We start from the raw sequence: 19,961 nt of genomic DNA on the forward strand, positions 1-19,961 counted from the left end.
TATGGTTGGAATTGGTAAATGCTACATGTAGTAATTCTAAAATGTCTTGAATAATTTGATACTTGGCAATTGTTGTGCTCATGTTTAAGCTCTTGCATCATATACTTTGCACCTATTAATGAAGAAATACATAGAGCTTGCTAAAATTTGGTTTGCATATTTGGTCTCTCTAAAGTCTAGATAATTTCTAGTATTGAGTTTTGAACAACAAGGAAGACGGCGTAGAGTCTTATAATGTTTACAATATGTCTTTTATGTGAGTTTTGCTGCACCGTTCATCCTTGTGTTTGTTTCAAATAAACCTTGCTAGCCTAAGCCTTGTATCGAGAGGGAATACTTCTCATGCATCCAAAATCCTTGAGCCAACCACTATGCCATTTGTGTCCACCATACCTACCTACTACATGGTATTTCTCCGCCATTCCAAAGTAAATTGCTTGAGTGCTATCTTTAGAATTTCCATCATTCGCCTTTACAATATATAGCTCATGGGACAAATAGCTTAAAAACTATTGTGGTATTGAATATGTACTTATGCACTTTATCTCTTATTAAGTTGCTTGTTGTGCGATAACCATGCTTCGGGGACGCCATCAACTACTCTTTGTTGAATATCATGTGAGTTGCTATGCATGTCCGTCTTGTCCGAAGTAAGAGAGATCTACCACTTTATTGGTTAGAGCATGCATATTGTTAGAGAAGAACATTGGGCCGCTAACTAAAGCCATGAATCATGGTGGAAGTTTCAGTTTTGGACATATATCCTCAACCTCATATGAGAACACTAATTGTTGCTACATGCTTATGCATTAAAGAGGAGTCCATTATCTGTTGTCCATGTTGTCCCGGTATGGATGTCTAAGTTGAGAATAATCAAAAGCGAGAAATCCAAAATGCGAGCTTTCGCTTAGACCTTTGTACAAAGCGGCATGGAGGTACCCCTTTGTGACACTTGGTTAAAACATGTGTATTGCGATGATCCGGTAGTCCAAGCTAATTAGGACAAGGTGCGGGCACTATTAGTATACTATGCATGAGGCTTGCAACTTGTAAGATATAATTTACATGATACATATGCTTTATTACTACCGTTGACAAAATTGTTTCATGTTTTTAAAATAAAAAGCTCTAGCACAAATATAGTAATCGATGCTTTCCTCTTTGAAGGATCATTCTTTTACTTTTATGTTGAGTCAGTTCACCTATTTCTCTCCACCTCAAGAAGCAAACACTTGTGTGAACTGTGCATTGATTCCTACATACTTGCATATTGCACTTGTTATATTACTCTATGTTGACAATTATCCATGAGATACACATGTTACAAGTTGAAAGCGACCGCTGAAACTTAATCTTCCTTTGTGTTGCTTCAATACCTTTACTTTGATTTATTGCTTTATGAGTTAACTCTTATGCAAGACTTATTGATGCTTGTCTTGAAGTGCTATTCATGAAAAGTCTTTGCTTTATGATTCATTTGTTTACTCATGTCATTACCATTGTTATGATCGCTGCATTCATTACATATGTTTACAATAGTATGATCAAGGTTATGATGGCATGTCACTCCGTAAATTATCTTTGTTATCGTTTACCTCGCTCGGGACGAGCGAGAACTAAGCTTGGGGATGCCGATACGTCTCCGACGTATCGATAATTTCTTATGTTCCATGCCACATTATTGATGATATCTACATGTTTTATACACATTATATGTCGTATTTATACATTTTCCGGCACTAACCTATTAACGAGATGCCGAAGAGCCAGTTGCTGTTTTCTGCTGTTTTTGGTTTCAGAAATCCTAGTAAAGAAATATTCTCGGAATTGGACGAAATCAACGCCCACGGTCCTATTTTCACACGAAGCTTCCAGAAGACCGAGGGGGAAAGGAAGTGGGGCCACGAGGCGCTGCCACAGCAGGGCGCCGCGGCCCAGCCTTAGGCCGCGCGGCCCTGGCGTGTGGGGCCCTCGTGTGGCCCCCCGCTTTGCCCTTCCGCCTACTTAAAGCCTCCGTGACGAAACCCCCAGTACCGAGAGCCACGATACGGAAAACCTTCCAGAGAAGCCGCCGCCGCCAATCCTGTCTCGGGGGATTCTGGAGATCACCTCCGGCACCCTGCCGGAGAGGGGATTCATCTCCCGGAGGACTCTTCACCGCCATGGTCGCCTCCGGAGTGATGAGTGAGTAGTTCACCCCTGGACTATGGGTCCATAGCAGTAGCTAGATGGTTGTCTTCTCCTCATGTGCTTCATTGTCGGATCTTGTGAGCTGCCTAACATGATCAAGATCATCTATCCGTAATTCTATATGTTGTGTTTGTCGGGATCCGATGGATAGAGAATACTATGTTATGTTGATTATCAATCTATTACCTATGTGTTGTTTATGATCTTGCATGCTCTCCGTTATTAGTAGAGGCTCTGGCCAAGTTTTTGCTCTTAACTCCAAGAGGGAGTATTTATGCTCGATAGTGGGTTCATGCCTCCATTAAATCTTGGACATTGACAGAAAGTTCTAAGGTTGTGGATGTGTTGTTGCCACTAGGGATAAAACATTGATGCTATGTCTAAGGATGTAGTTATTGATTACATTACGCACCATACTTAATGCAATTGTCTGTTGTTTACAACTTAATACTGGAAGGGGTCCGGATGATAACCTGAAGGTGGACTTTTTAGGCATAGATGCATGCTGGATAGCGGTCAATTAAATCTCATAATATTCATCATATCATGTATGTGCATTGTTATGCCCTCTCTATTTGTCAATTGCCTGACTGTAATTTGTTCACCCAACATGCTATTTTTCTTATGGGAGAGACACCTCTAGTGAACTGTGGACCCCGGTCCATTCTTTTACATTGAATACAATCTACTGCAATACTTGTTCTACTGTTTTCTCGCAAACAATCATCATCCACACTATACATCTAATCCTTTGTTACAGCAAGCCGGTGAGATTGACAACCTCACCGTTTCGTTGGGGCAAAGTACTTTGGTTGTGTTGTGCAGGTTCCACGTTGGCGCCGGAATCCCCGGTGTTGCGCCGCACTACATCCCGCCACCATCAACCTTCAACGTGCTTCTTGGCTCCTACTGGTTCGATAAACCTTGGTTTCTTACTGAGGGAAACTTGCTGCTGTACGCATCACACCTTCCACTTGGGGTTCCCAACGGGCGTGTGCTTTACGCGTCATCAGCGACCTAAAGATACGCGTAGGATCTGTAAACCGGGACGGAGGTACTAACATGCATGTGTTAGTACCTTCGAAGACGGAGATATCTTGGTCTTCCCCTCTCAGTGACACGCCTTAGAAGGACTCACTTCCAACACTTTGAGGATAAGGTTGCCATAAAGCTCATATTGTGGCTTGGGAATCATGTCTATATGGTGGGCCGTCCGACCCTTGTTAAGGCGGTGCTCACTTGCGTGGTCATCTACTTCATCATCACCGTCGTTGAGATTTCCAGGAGGCTTATGTAAATCGATAGCATTCGGAGAGCTTTCCTTTGGGCGGCATGTTTCAAGGTCATCAGAGTCAAGTGCAAAGTAAATTGGGAGAGAGTTTAAAGACTAAAGGAACATTGAGGCACCAGAATCCTCAACCTCGAAAGGTTTGGTTCGGTGCTTCGTTAGAGGTGGTTTTGACATGAATGGAAGGATGAATCTAAGAATAGGGTTGGTCTTGGGATCCTTTGCACCCCTCATGATCACAACCTCTTTGAGGCGGCCATGAAATTCACAATTGTAATTGGGAGGAAAACATTTTTTGGGAGGCGGCTTGGCTTGAGGGTATGCGACCTAAAAACATTGCCCCACTAATATTTGGGCTCTCCAAGAAGAAAAAGTGCACGGCTCACAAGGTTTGGAAGATGATTTTGGGTTTCCCGAATCAATAGCCAGAATAGACTCTCCGTTGATCACATATCTCAATTCTACAAGCTTTGGGAGTTGCTTGTCAATATGCATTTGGACGAGGAAACCTCGGATAACATCATGTGCAAGTCAACCAATCATGGTTCCTACTCTACAAGATTGGCATGCAAAATGCAATTTGTGGGACTCACAAGCTCTCCGCTCTCCGATGCCTTCATTGGTTTGGAAACTATGGGAACCTCCCAAGTGAAAGACTTTTGCTTGGTTTATTATCGACAACCGTGTTTGGATGGTGGATGAACTAGAACAAAGAGGATGGCAAAATTGTGAGCCTTGAAAGCTTTGTAACCGACAAAAAGAGTCGACCACTCATCTCTTATTCAAGTGGCAGTTCACCGTCAAGGTTTGCTCCTTGAAGACATGGCTTGGCCTCTATGACATCGACCCGAGGGGTAGGCATACCATTAACAGGGTCAAAGATTGGTGGACTGAGGCGATCCACAAGAGAAGACAATCAAGAAAAGTTTTGGCACCGCTTGCTAAGTTAGTATCTTGGGAGATTTGGAATGAAAAGAATAGTGGGGTTTTCCGAAACAAATCCGTTACTACGGCTATACTTGTGGCGAAGATCAAAGAGGAGGTGGAGATGTGGAGCCTCGTCTGAGCTAAAGCATTGTGTAATTTTTTACCGCGAGAATAGGCTTGTAGTTTGTGTCATGGCATGATGGACAAGATGTCTACATTGACCTTTTAGTAGTCAAGGCTTGGGTTGTAAAACTTGAAAAACTATTTAATTAATAAAAATGGAAAATCTTTTACCCTTGTTTAAAAAAACTAGATAGTTATGTCGGCTCAACACCACTTGACAACGTAGTTAATTTCATGAGGATGCATTGTAGTTCACTGGATTGTTTGAAAAAGTCTACTGGTAGAATCGCCTATATAAGCCCATGCTTGTGCTTGCTATCTCCCTCCAGAACAGGTAACAAACCAAGAGGAAAAGCTTAATTACGCTGCAGCTTGCGAAGAGCTAGCCATGGCACTCAGCCGCCAGGTCTTCAGCCTCATGTTCCTTTGTTTCCATGTGTTGTTACACACGTGGACCTCCGATGCGGCCGGATCATGGGTCCTTCAGGACCTCAACTGCTCCACCTCTGGCAACTACAGCTCGACCAGCGCCTACGCCGCCAATATCAACCAGTTCCTGTCCGCGCTCCCGGAGAATGCCGTGTCGAAGAACGGAGGCTTCTTCAACGGCACCGTTGGCGAGGGGCTGGACACCGTCTACGGCCTCGCCATGTGCCCCGCCGACTACTCGCGTGCTGACTGCAGCGACTGCCTCGCCGCCGCTGCCGGCAGCGACGCCGATGGCCTGCCTAGTCGCTGCCCCGGGAGTACCACCGTGATCGCCATGTTTGAACGATGCCTCATCCGCTACTCCAACGTCAGCTTCCTTGGCACACCTGAAATAGGTAACTATATTTTTTTTTAATTTCATGCAGAAGAAAGAAAGAAAGAGCTTTTAGTACTGAACACATTTTTGATAGAAAAAACTATGGTCAATTTTTTTATTTAAACTACACGTAAGCTTGATAAGAGCAAGTACGAGAACAAATTTGACACCGACGACCATGCAGGTGTAGCCTATGCCATCGACGGTAAACTCCTAAACACGGCGGCGGGGATGTTCGCCCCCACGGTGGAGCAGAATTTGAATGACCGGACCGATGATGCGATACTCGTGCCGCAGCGATTCGCCTCAAACTCCAGAGCCCCCTTCGTGCTCGTGCAGTGCACGTGGGACCTGCCACCAGACAAGTGCAAGGAGTGCCTCAACGAGCTAACAAAAATCGTGACTGACATTACTGTCATCAAAACAGACGGCCAGCGGAAGAGTTACAGCTGCACCGTCAGGTACAGCAACACGAGCTTCATGGTCGTGCCCTTCACCGCTCCTGCTTCTGCACCTCCTCCGCGATCCGTCGACGTCCCAACGGATCTTCCTTCTCCTGCTTCGTCCAGCTCCAGCAGCCGTGAGTAATCTACATCCATCGGCTCCTTATTTACCTGTGTCGTCTATCGACTACTACTTTCGTTCTTAAATATTAGACGTTTTGGGAGGCTGTTTTAGAGTATATGTGTACACAACCACAAGCACAAAAAATGATATATGCTAGAAACATATTCACAAGTAGTCGATCGACTGGTTTTTTTAAACAGGTAGTCGAGGCTTGATTATCGGAGGAGTGGCTCTTCTTGCATTGCTGGTGTTGGTGCTAATCTGGTCCGTCCTGTCATGGTGCATGTTGACACGAACACGCGACTCCTTTGGGTCCGAAACTAGGCTCAAGCCGGTCGAGTACCGCGACCTATCTATCGCGACAAACGGGTTCTCCAAAGAGAACAAGATCGGACAGGGTGGCTTCGGTGTGGTGTACAGGGGGGTTCTCAAGGAGAAGCCAGTGGCCGTGAAAAGGATCCTTAAGGACTCGAATGGAGAGTTCAAGGACTTCCTCGCGGAGTTGGGTGCCATCGACGGGACGGGCCACTTGAACGTGGTTCGTCTTGAGGGATGGTGTTGCAGCATAAACAACTTCATGTTCTGGTGGTTGCATAGGCAGAACCTCAAGCTCTTCCTTGTCTATGAACTTGTGAGTAACGGCAGCCTCCAGGAGCACCTGCACGAAAAGACGGAAGTTCTACCATGGGCAACAAGGTACATATCATTTTTCGTAACTAAACATTGGTACGCAAGAACGTATTATGTTTCTCATATGTATGTATGGATAAAATATTATTAATTGCAGGTACAAGATAGTGTTAGGCATAGGGTCTGCTCTTTGTTATCTCCACCACGAGTGCAAGTCATACATCTTGCATAGAGATATCAAACCAGCCAACATACTCCTAGATGATGAATTCAACGCCAAGCTTGGTGACTTCGGGTTATCCAGGGTCGCCCATAACAATGTCGCAACATCAGTGCAGACAATGGCTGTTGGGACCATGGGCTACATGGATCCACAGTGCATGAAAAATGGACAGGTTAATTTCCGCACTAGCTCCGACGTCTACAGCTTTGGGATCGTGCTTCTAGAGATAGCACATGGAGAAAACAACCCGGACCATGTTCGACAGCTGCAAAAGGATAAACCAGTAAAAACATTTGTGATGGAGGCCGCTGACAAGAAGCTAGCTGGAAAATTTGACGAGACGCAGATGGAGCGTATCATTCTCCTGGGCCTCCAGTGCTCTCAACATGAGGAGGACAAACGACCTTCACTCATTGGTGCAATGAAATTCCTAGAGAACGGCGGAGAGTTGCGCCCTGCCACACCTGATGAACGCCACGATACCGCTCACCTAGTTACTTTATCATGAGTCTTTAATTTTCTCTATTTGTTTCGGCCCTCGTTGGAGGGGTCTACGCTGTATTAAGCACATGTGAAACCTTCTCCCTTCCCTATGGCTGCTATATCAAATTCTGTTTACACAACTGCATGTATGTGTTATACATGTAACTTAATCGAGTTTATGAATATTTTTTTGTATCCAATTGTGTGTGCACAACTACATGTAAAACCTCCAACTTCCGTCTTTCTCTCCATTTTTTTAACTCAGCCATGAAACACAATCGCGTGCTAGTCTGGGGAACAAAAACTCTACAAGATAAAAATAACAAAAACATGAAGAAATCACCTTTCCAAGAAAAATCATTTCCTCGTTCAATAAAACCTATGTCTCTCCGAAAAAAAGACACTTTACTACAATCCAAAACTGAATCGGAGGTAATCTGCTTCACAGGAGATGTATTGCTACTTGTTTTGTGGTCACCATGCTATAGGTACTCTCTGATCCGGCCATTATGCACGTGGGTGCTTCAACAGTGACAGGCAATGCAGGGGTCGCCCTTCGACCATCAAAGGACGCGGTCAAGATAAGGCTTTCGCGGATGCCCTCCCAAGCGAAACTTCATAGCTCCCCTGGCACTGACCCGCCGTCAAGTAGCCAAAGATGAGAAACTTCCTAACCTCAACATCACCATGACGAGAGTGGAGGAGCTTGGAGCATTGGCCAGCGAAGATGAGCCCGCATGGCGAACGAATCGGGACCTTATTGAAGGAGTTACTCGGAACCGCCTTCTTCTCCCTCCATGGGAGAACCGCCAGCACCGGGCCTGGCCCAAGAAACGTAGCTCCAAACTTCACTTGCAAACCTTACTTGGAAGAATGCATGACCTCCTTGTTCCCACTTGCACCTACACCTGCCACCAGTGAGACGCAGTGAAGCTTAGGAGATCCGTGGCATGGAAGATCTGGTCGCTTGGATCCACTAACGTACCCTCAGGCTCCATATAGGTAAAACCCTAAACTAGACCTTAAACTAACTAACGATGTGATACCTTCAATTTGAATGTTTGAAAAAGATGAGCTAGATGGTATGGGACTTCTATCGTTGGAGTGCCGGTAGAGGAGTCCGATCACCAGAGTGCTGGCATGACCAATCTCGCTAGCATAGGTTGCCATTGTGGGGACGTCATCCAGTGGCGACTATAGTAGAAGCCATCGGCGGCCGGTGCCTAGAGCGCCAATGACCCTACGTTTAGAAACAAATTAACGATGTGGAGCAGTTTATCACAATAGCTTTAGCACAAATCATGACCTCGTTTTGGACTTCGGTTTGTACATACAGAGAAGAGAGCACCACACTAGCCCCTGGGTAGTCCTATTGACGCTTCAAAAGTCGTACCGCTAGTGTGTAGGTTTCGGTACTATGGACTTAGCCCAATAATCCTCTGCTCGCTTCGCGTGTCTCCAACGTCATGCGTGTTTTTTCCGGTAAACATTACGGTCAGGTGTTGTGTGTTCTGAATGTTTTTCAAATTTCTACTTCTCTAAAAATCTGAACCTTTTCAAATCTGAACTTTTTTCAAAATTTTAACATTTTCAAAATTTGAATAGTTTTAAATCTTAAGATTTTAAAATTTGAACATTTTTACAAATCTCAATGTTTTTAAAAATATGTCTTTTTAATTTAACCATTTTCAAATATTGATGGTTTTAGAAAATATTCGGTTTGATATATGTTCATATTTTGAAAAAGTTATGATTTTAAAAAAAAATCATTGTTTAGAAAAATTTAAGATTTCAAATATGTTCAGATTTTCAAAAAAGTTCAGAGTTCAAAAATATGATTTTCAAAATATTAAGATTTTAAAATATTCACATTTCTGTTAAAATTTTAAAAATGTTTAAATGCTAAAAAGAATAGAAAAGAACATAAAAAGAGAAGAAAGAAAGAGAAGAAACAAGAAACCAAAAACGTACACTCAACAATCTATAAGAGACAGAAAAAACGTTCCGCAATCACAATAAAACCTAGAAAAAATCGACCCGGCGAGATAGGCGATTTGCACAAAAATAACCTAAAAGTGAAAGAAAAGCACAGACTGACCCTCCGGCGAAACTATTTCACCCATCTAACCCTTTGGTGTGGCGCCCCTCACATCGGCGCCACACATGCCAGTGTGGCGCCCCTCCTGCCGGCGCCACACACCCAGCCGACGTGGCGCCATCGACGCTGAGCTGGTCCGCCGATCCGACGTGGCAGCATGTGTGGCGCCCCCCCCCCCCATCGGCGCCACACATGCACTTACAATTGCCCAAAACATACTGTGAGACAATTCGTCTGGGAAACTAGATTTGTACATGAACTCTAGACATGGAAACTAGATTTGAAATGGTTATGTATGTGTTCTAGATATGTAGGAACCCTAGATATGTAGGAACCCTAGATGTGTTGAATGAAATTTTACATGTATGTGTTGAAACCCTATGTATGTATGTGTTGAAATGTCTAATATTTGCCTAGCAAATGCATTCAAATTTGTTACATATGCCTATTATTTGTGATGGAATAACTCATATTTGAACCAAATATTTGTTGGAACCCTAGATATGAATGTATGTGTGTATGTATGGAACCTTATGTATGTATGTGGTGAAAGGCAAAATTGGAGCTTAGCAAATGCATTCTATTGTCTTACATATGTCTATTATGTGCCTAGGAATGGTATGTCTTACGAAATTCATATGTGTGATGTATTTGGATATGAACTCTCATGTATGTGTGATGTATAGGTGATTCGAAAGTTAGATATATTCTCATGTATGTGTTGCTCATTTTTGTTAGTGGAATGACTCATAATATGGTTGTGTAAACATGTAGGATGGTGTGGCTTCTGGATGAAGAGTACGACGGGGAGCACCGGGCTGTTCATATGACGGAGAGGGAACGGATCTTCACCCTTTGAAGATTCGTTACCATAGCACAGTGGATATACCCTATGACGAGAGGTACACGGAGTTCATCCAGCCTACCGGTCTTATGCCGTTCATATCCCTTGTAAGCCGTGGGGGGCCGAACATGAACCCCTCTGCACTCACCGCCCTTGTCGACCGGTGGAGGCCGGAGACTCACACCTTCCACCTGAGGGCCGGCGAGATGGCCCCTACTCTCCAGGATGTTTCCATGATCCTTGGACTACCTATTCAGGGCGAGCCACCGTGTATGAACACAGCTTCGATGGGTGGCGCGGACGATGGAGGACCTTATTGGCAGTGGCTCCTCCGGCGCCAGCAGAATCCAAAGGAGAGAGTTCCCGCCGGCGCGTCTTTCTCTTGGATCGGACTAACTTTGCAGTAATGCCCGGAAGGGGCCAACGAGGACACTCGGAGGACGTACGCCCGCGTGTACTTATGGTACATGATTTCGAGGACTCTCTTTCCCGACGGGGGGGGAAGCTGGCCCATTGGTGTTGGGTGAAGGCGCTTACTGTGTTGGACAACCGGTGGAGTTGGGGAACAGCGGCACTTGCCTACCTCTACCGGCAGGTGATGACTTGTTCTATGTACTATTTTCCCATAGTAGTGTGCTAGACAAAGTAGTAACCAAATGTCTTATTACGCAGTTGGACGAAGCTTGTCGCAGGACTGGGAGCAGGACTGGGAGCGGCGGTATTGGTGGATGCTTGCTCCTAGTTTCCGTATGGAGCTGGGACCGCATATCAGTTGGGCGGCATAGGATACTCAACGAGAGGCCATGGCCTCATCACCATGAGAACCCTGATCGGGAGCCCACTTGGGCATACCTTTGAGACAATGTCTCGGAGAAGACAAGCGATCCAATGGTCATGTACAGGCAGTACACTGCGGAGTTGGACACTCTTACCGCTGAGCAGGTAACCGATCACTCTTTTGCAATCCTAGTTTTCATTGATTCTACTGGCATGTTCTAAATTCTGAAATATTTGTATGGTGCAGGTGGAATGGGAGCCATATGGTACCTACTACCGTATTGGCGCGGGGATGGCTGACCTCAACCGCAAGTGCACAGAGGAGGAGCTGTTCTGGCGGATGCGCTACCCACTCATATGCATGTGGCTTGTTGAACACCACCAGCCGCACAGAGTGATGAGACAGTTTGGGCTGTATCAGGAGTGCCCACCTCAGTGGCAAGACACGGACAAGGCGCTTCATAGGTAAACTTCTGGAATCATGCGACGGAAGATTCTTGATAGAAGAGGTAGAATCTAACTTCTTGATTCTTGCAGGCTTGATAGGCAGCGGCCGAGGAAGATCACAAATTGGCCAGTTCATCATAGCGGCCACGTCGCAGCGTTCCTACACTGCTTGGAAGCGACACGGACTGCTGGCCCTGTGGAGATTGTGCCTCACGACTTGGCCGCTTTCAACAACTACCTTCAGTGGTTCCATGAAAACACGCGTATCGAGTTAGTGAAGCGCGCGTATGCTGACTACATCTTGGACGACCCCATCGAGTTCGATGAGGTTGCGCAAAGCCAGCACGACACCTATGCTCGCAGAGGGAGATCGACTTCTATTGCTTCCGAGCTGAACTTCGTGGTAATGAATTCTCTCACTAAATAGTACATCATCTAGATTGCCATGTGTTCGCTTAAATTGTGTATGCTATGTTTGTCATAGCGGTCGGAGATCCAAAAAACGGTTGGCGAGTGCGAGACTATGTGGGACCAGAGCGGGAGAGATGAAAAGCCTGTCGGACTGTTGCGCCATTTCATTAAGGTATGATCACCAACTTTGAATGTACGCTATTATGTTCTGGTGGCTTTGTAACCATGAGTTCCATGACGCGTAACACCGCACGAAAGATGCGGCGGTTAGCCAACTTGCTAGGTTGCCGCGAAGGCGAAATCCCTACATCCTCCTCTTCTGAAGAACTGCAGGTATGGACTATTTTGTTGCTGTCAAACATGTTCTTACTAATTTCAACTTTTGTAATCTCATGTGTTCATGTTTGTGAAGATTCCTCCTGACGACGACTTGATTCTGAGTCAAAGCATACCTCCAAAGCATACCTCCAAAGCATACCTCCAAGCAAGCCCCACGGTCAGCTTACCAGTTGAAGCCAAGGGGCAATGCTCCAAAACGGTACACTCCGGAAGATTATGTCACCCGGGGAAAGAAGGTTGTCATTGAGGGGGATGAGGGGCCGGTGCGGAGATCATCTTTGTCGAGGATGAGGAACGACGAGCCGTTCTCTTCAGAGGAGGAGGAGCAGCAGGAGCAGCAGGAGCAGCAGGAGCAGCAGCAACAAGAGCCACGGCAGCGGACGAAGAGGATGGCCGTCCGGAAGCAGCCCGTGAGGACGACACGTCGAGGACGACACTAGAATGTGCTCCGTGTTGTTGTGAACTCTATCTTCATAAGTATCGACTTGTGAACCCTATGTGATTTCGAACCATGTCTGTAATGCTACTTGTTGTTTGAATCTACTTGCTATGATGTGAGCTATGAAGTGTTATATGTGTATGTTCTGAAATTGCTACTTGTTGTGTCCAATGTTGTGTTGAAAACTGTTGGAATATGGTAGGATTTTTCATGCTTTTAACACAAGTCAATGTGTGGCGCCCTCCACATTGGCGCCACACTGCATTGTGTGGCGCCCGTGCCATCGGCGCCACACATGCCAACTTATATCAACTTTTGGATCGAAAACATCCAGGGGCTCCGGACGATAAGTCCTTAGCCGTTTTGGCGAGGCTCTTTGTGTGGCGCCCGTGGCATCGGCGCCACACGTAGAGCCTCGCAAAACGGCTAAGTCCCAGACGAATTGTCTCACAGTATGTTTTGGGCAATTGTAAGTGCATGTGTGGCGCCGATGGGAGGGGGGCCGCCACACATGCTGCCACGTCGGATCGGCGGACCAGCTCAGCGTCGATGGCGCCACGTCGGCTGGGTGTGTGGCGCCGGCAGGAGGGGCGCCACACTGGCATGTGTGGCGCCGATGTGAGGGGCGCCACACAAAAGGGTTAGATAGGTGAAATAGTTTTGCCGGAGGGTCAGTCTATGCTTTTCTTTCACTTTTAGGTTATTTTTGTGCAAATCGCCGGCGAGATAGAACCGAAACCGGAATAAGCATAAAATAACTGGGCCAAAAGTTTCTAGAACTTCCCTAAAACCGGAAGTAATTTTTTACACTAAAATCCTGCTAGGCCGGCCCGCTTCGGATGATCAGCAATGGGAGGGGTAAGCGTAGGCACTCTCTGGTTCGCGCTGAGCATCAAATACGAAACGCTCTAGCGCCCAGTTAGGGAGGGTCTCAAGTCGCTGCTTCAACCTCCATGCCCTAGATTAGACTAGCCCAGCTCTTCATTTTTTCCTGATGGAATGTTGCTGCAACTTGAAATTTTAGGGCCCCAACAACCAGAGTAAGCTTATTGGTAGAAGTTAACTAGTAGCACGTCCTACTAGATGATTACTATTTGGCGCTCGCTGCGTCGGATATCACAGCGACGCCTTGTAACCACTGGTTTGGTAAGTGGCATGGCCCATGTAGGTTCTTTTCACATCGACGAGCACCCCCTCTAAAAGCATGTCCATCAGCCGCGTCAAAAGACCATCCGCGCGGTAGAAAACCACCAGTTTAGTGCGCCGGTGCCGAAATAATTTGCTCCAACAAAACCGTCAAAATATTGCATGCGCTAATTTTTTTGCCGCGCGCGGTATAAAACGGCACGCGCGACGCGTCGTCAAACGCCGCTGAAATCTCGCATGCCGCGCCCACGCGGCCTCACGCCTGCCACGCGCACCACGGACACCGACACCGCACCGCCGCCATGCCCCCCCAGCGCAACTCGTTCGGTTTCATCGGCGTGCGCACCCGCCCGAGCGGCACCTTCTATGCGGAGATCTGCGTCGGCGGCGCTCGCCTCACCCTCGGCACGTTCGACACCGTCAAGCAGGTGGCGCGCGCCTACGACGAGGCGGCATGGCGCCTTGGGCGCCCCCGCCAGCAGCTCAATTTCAAGGACTACGATTCGCTCATGGAGGCGGACTTCTTAGCCGGCTTCGACAGCCTCGTCACCATCGAGCAGCGCCACTGCCAAAAGCAGCTTCAGCGCCGCCTCGCCATTGTGCAGGCAGATGAACACGCCATGGAGGTGTGGGATGCCGCCTTCCCGCAGGACGTCCTCGACGAGTGTGCCTTCTACGCGCAGAAGAAGGCTGAGGGCATGGCGGAGAAGGAGGGCATTCACACGCGCAACCGGTTCATCGAGGTGCGGGAAGCTGGCCCGTTAACGATGGACGACAACGAAGAACGTTGGATGGATTTGTTCACGACCGAGCTGTCGGAATCGTCGGAATCGGACTTTGACTTCTCCGATTAGATGTTTGTATTGTATCCGTTTAATTGTCGTTCTTGTCGTCGTTTTATAAACATATTTTAGTAGTATGTTTGATCTTCTTTTCAATCAATATGTATGCAAATCTTGTTTCGGGCGTTGTCAGCGCGTCTGATAAAGCGTTGTTTCCGCGCTGTATTTTTTCCCGCTTCTAGAAAACTTAGAGACGTGCCGCGCCCAAAAAAGCGAAAATCAGCGTTGTATAAAAAAATTAGTGCACCAAAGGTACACGCGTCTGTTGGAGATGCTCTAAGCTTCAGGCGGGTTTCTTTTTATTCCTTATTTTCTTTTTCGATTTAATTGTTTTTTCCTTCAAATTTTTTTTGCTCGTTTATGTTGTTTCCTATTTCTTCTTTGTTTCCCTTTCTTTCCTTTTATTTCATTTTTATTTTCCTTTTTTTCTTTTTCTTCTTATTATTTTCTTATTTATTGTCTTGTTTTAATAGAAAAATGATAATATTTGCATGACAAGTGACAAATTAAATCACGTGAATAGTATTTTGAACTATGTGAATTTTTTGAACCTGCTAACATTTCTTTATAACCGTGTGAACTTTGTTTTTGAACTCGCAAACAATTTTCTCAATCATGTGAAACATTTTTCAACTAGACCAACATTTTCCTCTCTTAATAACACATTTTGAACTCGCGACATTTTTTATAACCGCTTGCACTTACTTTTTCGAACTCTCTTAATAAACTGATGAGCACTAATGCACTATCATATTTTACGAATATTTTATGAACACGCCAAACGTGAGAACTTTTTTTAAATGGATGAGCATTTTTTCTTCTATTGCGAACATTTTTTGATTCGTGAACAAATTCATGGACATTTTTAATAGTTCTTGAGCATTTCTTAAATTCACGAACATATTTCAAATTCCTAAACATTTTTAAAATTCTTGAATATTTCTAAATACATGAATACTGTTTCAAATCTGTGAACATTATTTAAATTTATGACCTTTTATTTATCCCCAAACACTTTTTATTTTACCAAAATATTAAATTAACGGTAAATGTAGTATTAACAAAAGCGAAGCAGAAACCATTTTAAAGAGACTAGTACAAATGCTCGTGCATTGTTACGGGTTCTCAAATTTCATTTCTCAATGCATATACATAATTCACAGCTGACTATAAAAATTCAAAAGAAATTAGAGATATCATAATGTAGGTAGTCAAAATCCCGATCCTATTACCGAAATCCTATGATTTGCGATCTTACCCAAACCCCACTATGAATCCCAATCGGGTAGAATCAATGTTGAGTCCCGATCCAAATTATAGAATCCTTTACAATAATGTAGAATCTTGATCCTTTTTAAGGATTTTTTGATTCTACTAACTGTTTATTTTCCCATCCTCTAAGCTAAGGCTTACTAGTTAAACATTGCAAGCCCTTTTCACTTGCTTCAGTACCCTTTATTTACCTACCAAACTTCAAATGATCTATCTCTAGAATATTATTGCTAGAAGCTTCATGGATTATTATTTTTTATCTCCATTATACTATTAAAAAACTGTGTGCTTGATAAAAATATCTTCTTTGAGTAAGTATGGTAGGATCCCAGATTCTACGATTCGATACTACGACTCGATTCTTCCTGATGAAAATCGACTCAACTCTGAATCCAGACTCTGACTACCTACTGCAGCATGATAATATCGAACGCAATAACAAGACAACATTGTTGTGCATCTACGTAGTTTCAAGAGGTCATCTTGTTTCTCTTCCGCGGTAAGTCCCACGCCCATATTCTGGGCATGTCTATTATGAAAAGAAGAGTAGCAGATTATATTGGTACCAAATTAACAAACCATACAAACAGATGGATATTAAAGGTAGTTTGGAGTTAGGATGCTTGAGCCATCTGACAATATATTTATCGAAAAGATTTTTTGATTGACAACCAAAATCAGAATAATTTAGGTGACACCAAACCACCTACTAAACCTCCTACAAGAGTGCCATTTTCCACCACAGCGGATCTTTGGCAAGATAGTCCTTGTCCTGGCTCCTACATTTGGTCAAAGAAAAAAAAAGTACATTAAATCTGGATGGATGAAAAATACTTTGCAAAGATTTATCATGGAAGTAGTATTAGACGGCATACCACCACCCTTGGAAATGCTATAACAATACACTCTCTTAGAGAAAAATTAAATTAGAGCTGGTAAAGTACATACGAGATGTCCCATGCATGTGTGATTGATTCGATCTTCAAGTAGCTGAGTAGGGAAATTTCTTGTAGGGTCTTCCCTATTCTCATATGTCAGACATAACGATCAACAATAATAATAAAATGTGGTTCTCGAAGTGTTAGTGCCCAATTTCAGTAAGCAGAAGCGACTATTTGTGCGAAAAATGGAACTACTTAGTCCCATCCCACCTAATTCTCTATGGAGGGCGGCTGGAAGACTTGGCAAGTCACCTCATCTCCTCCAAAATGAAATAGGACACGACGGAATTAACCGATCAATCAATCTGAACAATAGATTTTCTCCATTGTTGCTTTCTATAGAATACAAGAAATATGTAAACTCTAAAACATCAATGTTGTTCTTCTCAATGAAATGTCTGATGGTATATTAAGGAACATTCGAACAGTTAATAGTAATGTGAAAAAGACAAGATGGCTTGCTTCATATAATGTTGAAATTAGAAAAACTAATGTTGAAATGTCTGATGGTACAATATTCTTCTTAGTGGTAATACTATGGAAGTACCTTGTATTTACTGCTTCTAGAATAAATTGTGCTTTAGACCGTTGGTATCATTCCTCCTCCCGCAAATTGCTATATCCGCATTTAATTGGCTTTGTAGATCAATCTCTTGTGCGGTCAGCGGGCGTACTTTTGTTAGATCCTCTAGGTTATCTATAATAGATGAAAGTCATTACTTTTCTATCTTAAGTAACTCTGAAGTATGATGAGCCCAACCAGACACGTGTTTGCGTAAACGACGCATTTTGTTATTCTACCTCTATTTCGGAGTATCACCAGCAATAGATCTTTCCCAAACCCTTTTGACCATGGCATGAAAGCCTTCCCGCCGTAACCACCCAAGCTCAAACTTGAACCGGGTGAGTAGATGGTGGTCTGCCGAATCCAGTGGTCAACAAGATGGGAATATGATCCGACAGACCTACAATACTTTCCGAAGCACGTTCGGAAATCATAGGGAAATTTGATTTCCAATTGATATCCATCAGTACGCCATAGAATTGGCACTTGATCACGGGTAAAATTGGAAATCATCTGTCCTGAATTTCATCATACCTCTGGCTTGACTAAACCGAACATGCTACAATTTTGCAAAGGTTCCTGCAGTTTCTGTATTTACCTGGCTATAAGTTCCATTTTAGGGGACAAAAGAAGTTGATATAGATATGTGCACGTTGAGATGCTGTCGTGACTTGTGACACTGACCAGAGTTGACTTTATCATCACACCAGAAAGTGGTGCGCATGTCACCTGCTACTTCCTTGCCTGGACTAGAAGTTCAGTACTCCAGGATTCGACGCAAAATCAGTTGCAGGTATGAAGTGATGGTACTTGCAAGCTCTCAAAAGGCTGTCTGCTTTTTTACCGGAACCGGAAGAATTCACACAACTGCTAGCTAGCTAGCTAGCTATAGATCGCAACCGACACACCACACCCAACTTTACACATTGCAGATTCTTTTCAACCTACGGGCGAGGCATTTCAGCGTCCGAAAATATCCCCGTGCGTCCGTTTGTCAGCCGAAATGGTCGAAATCGATCGCGCGTTCATTTGCGTCGGGGGTGGCTCCAGCGGCACGATGTATTTTTTTCTCGAATTTCCATTTTTTATAACATGAAAACATAATTTACATAGTTGAACACATGGGAAAAAAAAACCTAAACGCAGATGCGCCTACTGGTTCTCCTCGTCGATGTCGATCACGACGAGCTCCGGTACCGCCCACAGCCAGTTGAGAACCGGCGGAACGTACGCCAGGCACGTCGGCGGTGCTGGAGGTGGAGGAGCCCAGGCCTGTGGTGGAGGTGGATGTGGAGGCGCCCAGGCCTGTGGCGGAGGTGGAGGAGCCCAGGCCTGAGGTGGGGGCCCCCACGGGTTGTACGGCGGAGGTGGAGGCGGCGGTTGTGGCGTGGCCGCGCCGGTCGTAGGGCTTCTTCCTCCGACAGGCCCGGCGGCATGATGCCGGTGGCGTACCGGGGCAGCGGCGGCTGCACAGGTCGGTCGTTCTCCAAGACGAGGACGCCGAGCCTTGTGATCTCGTCGTCCGTCAAGTTGTTCGGGTACTCAAACTTCCGGCCCTCCGCCATGGCCAACTGCCATTCCTTGAAGATGCACGCGACGTAGTCGTCGCTATCGTCCTTGGCCTCCTCGTTGTGGTACGCCAGCGCCTCGTTGTAATCGTCGTCGTCCTGCGCAGGTGTCGGCGCTTGCTGCACACGCGTCGGTGCCAACTGTCTTCGACGACGAGGCGCCGGTGGACGGTCGAAGGGAAAGTCCATGTCGCCCATGAAGCCCGTCCTCCTCCTCAGATCCCTCTCGGACACGAGATACGTGCGCCAGCTGTCGGAGTCCATGTCATAGGCGGGATCGGTGCAGAGGTCCGACGGTAGGTACCGCCTCCTTCGCCGGATATCGGCGCTCCTATCTGGCTCGCGCGCAGGCACGGGAGGGACGGGCACCCGGCGGTAGCTGAGCCGCCAGCCGTCAGGCATGTGCACGTCCTCCCAGGGCTCGCACGGCGTCCAGTTCCGGTGCACCAGCCTCCCCACGCTGACGGGCAGCGGCACCCTGTTCGGCCGCTCCTCCTTCGTGGTGCCGCTGTCGGATGCCTCGAAGTCGTTCTTCTTCTTTCTCATGGTGCTACGACGGTGGTGGTAGGAGTGGAGGTGTGGGCGATGGAGGAACGATGCCGGTGGACTTTTAAGACCGGTCGCGCGCGGGAAACGATGTCATTGTAGGCTATTCTGGATGATGTAACTATTCTGTGATTGTGAGGCGGCAAGTTTCTTACGCACTCTTTTCCTTATCAGAATACCTAAGGGGACTGGAAGGTTTTTAATGAGGCGACTTGCTGACCTAATATATTTACTTTTTACCTCAAAAAAAAGTATAGATTGGACCTTCCTCGAGGGTGAAAATTTAGGATCTGACAATACTGGTTAGACCGAATGAAGGTAGTGTTTGTGCACATCGTTTTTTAGAAACTTTTTTTCAAAGCTGAGATATCTTCACCGCTGGTGGTGCTATTGTCGTTGCGAGTTTCTAACTACTTTGGCGGGTTCTTTTTTTTTCGCTGTATGCGTCCTGGATGTTTACCTAGTCATCATGTTATTGCAGAGGTAGAAT

General features: G+C 45.6%; 1 protein-coding gene across 1 annotated transcript; it reads left to right on the top strand.

Moving 5' to 3' along the window:
• Window positions 1-4,916: 4,916 nt before the first annotated feature.
• On the top strand, window positions 4,917-7,261 carry LOC124656428 (cysteine-rich receptor-like protein kinase 25). The gene is made up of 4 exons (XM_047195177.1): window positions 4,917-5,352; window positions 5,518-5,913; window positions 6,101-6,596; window positions 6,688-7,261. Exons 1-4 carry the CDS (start codon window positions 4,917-4,919, stop codon window positions 7,259-7,261), a joined length of 1,902 nt encoding a protein of 633 aa, XP_047051133.1.
• The last annotated feature ends 12,700 nt before the right edge of the window (window positions 7,262-19,961 follow it).

This window comes from Lolium rigidum, chromosome 5 (assembly GCF_022539505.1).
Source record: "Lolium rigidum isolate FL_2022 chromosome 5, APGP_CSIRO_Lrig_0.1, whole genome shotgun sequence".
NCBI lineage: Eukaryota > Viridiplantae > Streptophyta > Magnoliopsida > Poales > Poaceae > Lolium > Lolium rigidum.

Excerpts from the sequence above, each read along its gene's own strand:
- LOC124656428 (XM_047195177.1), top strand. The coding sequence starts at position 4,917 with ATGGCACTCAGCCGCCAGGTCTTCAGCCTCATGTTCCTTTGTTTCCAT. Across the intron at positions 5,914-6,100 it reads TTCGTCCAGCTCCAGCAGCC|GTAGTCGAGGCTTGATTATC; the intron begins GTGAGTAATCTA and ends TTTTTTAAACAG. Across the intron at positions 6,597-6,687 it reads GTTCTACCATGGGCAACAAG|GTACAAGATAGTGTTAGGCA; the intron begins GTACATATCATT and ends TATTAATTGCAG.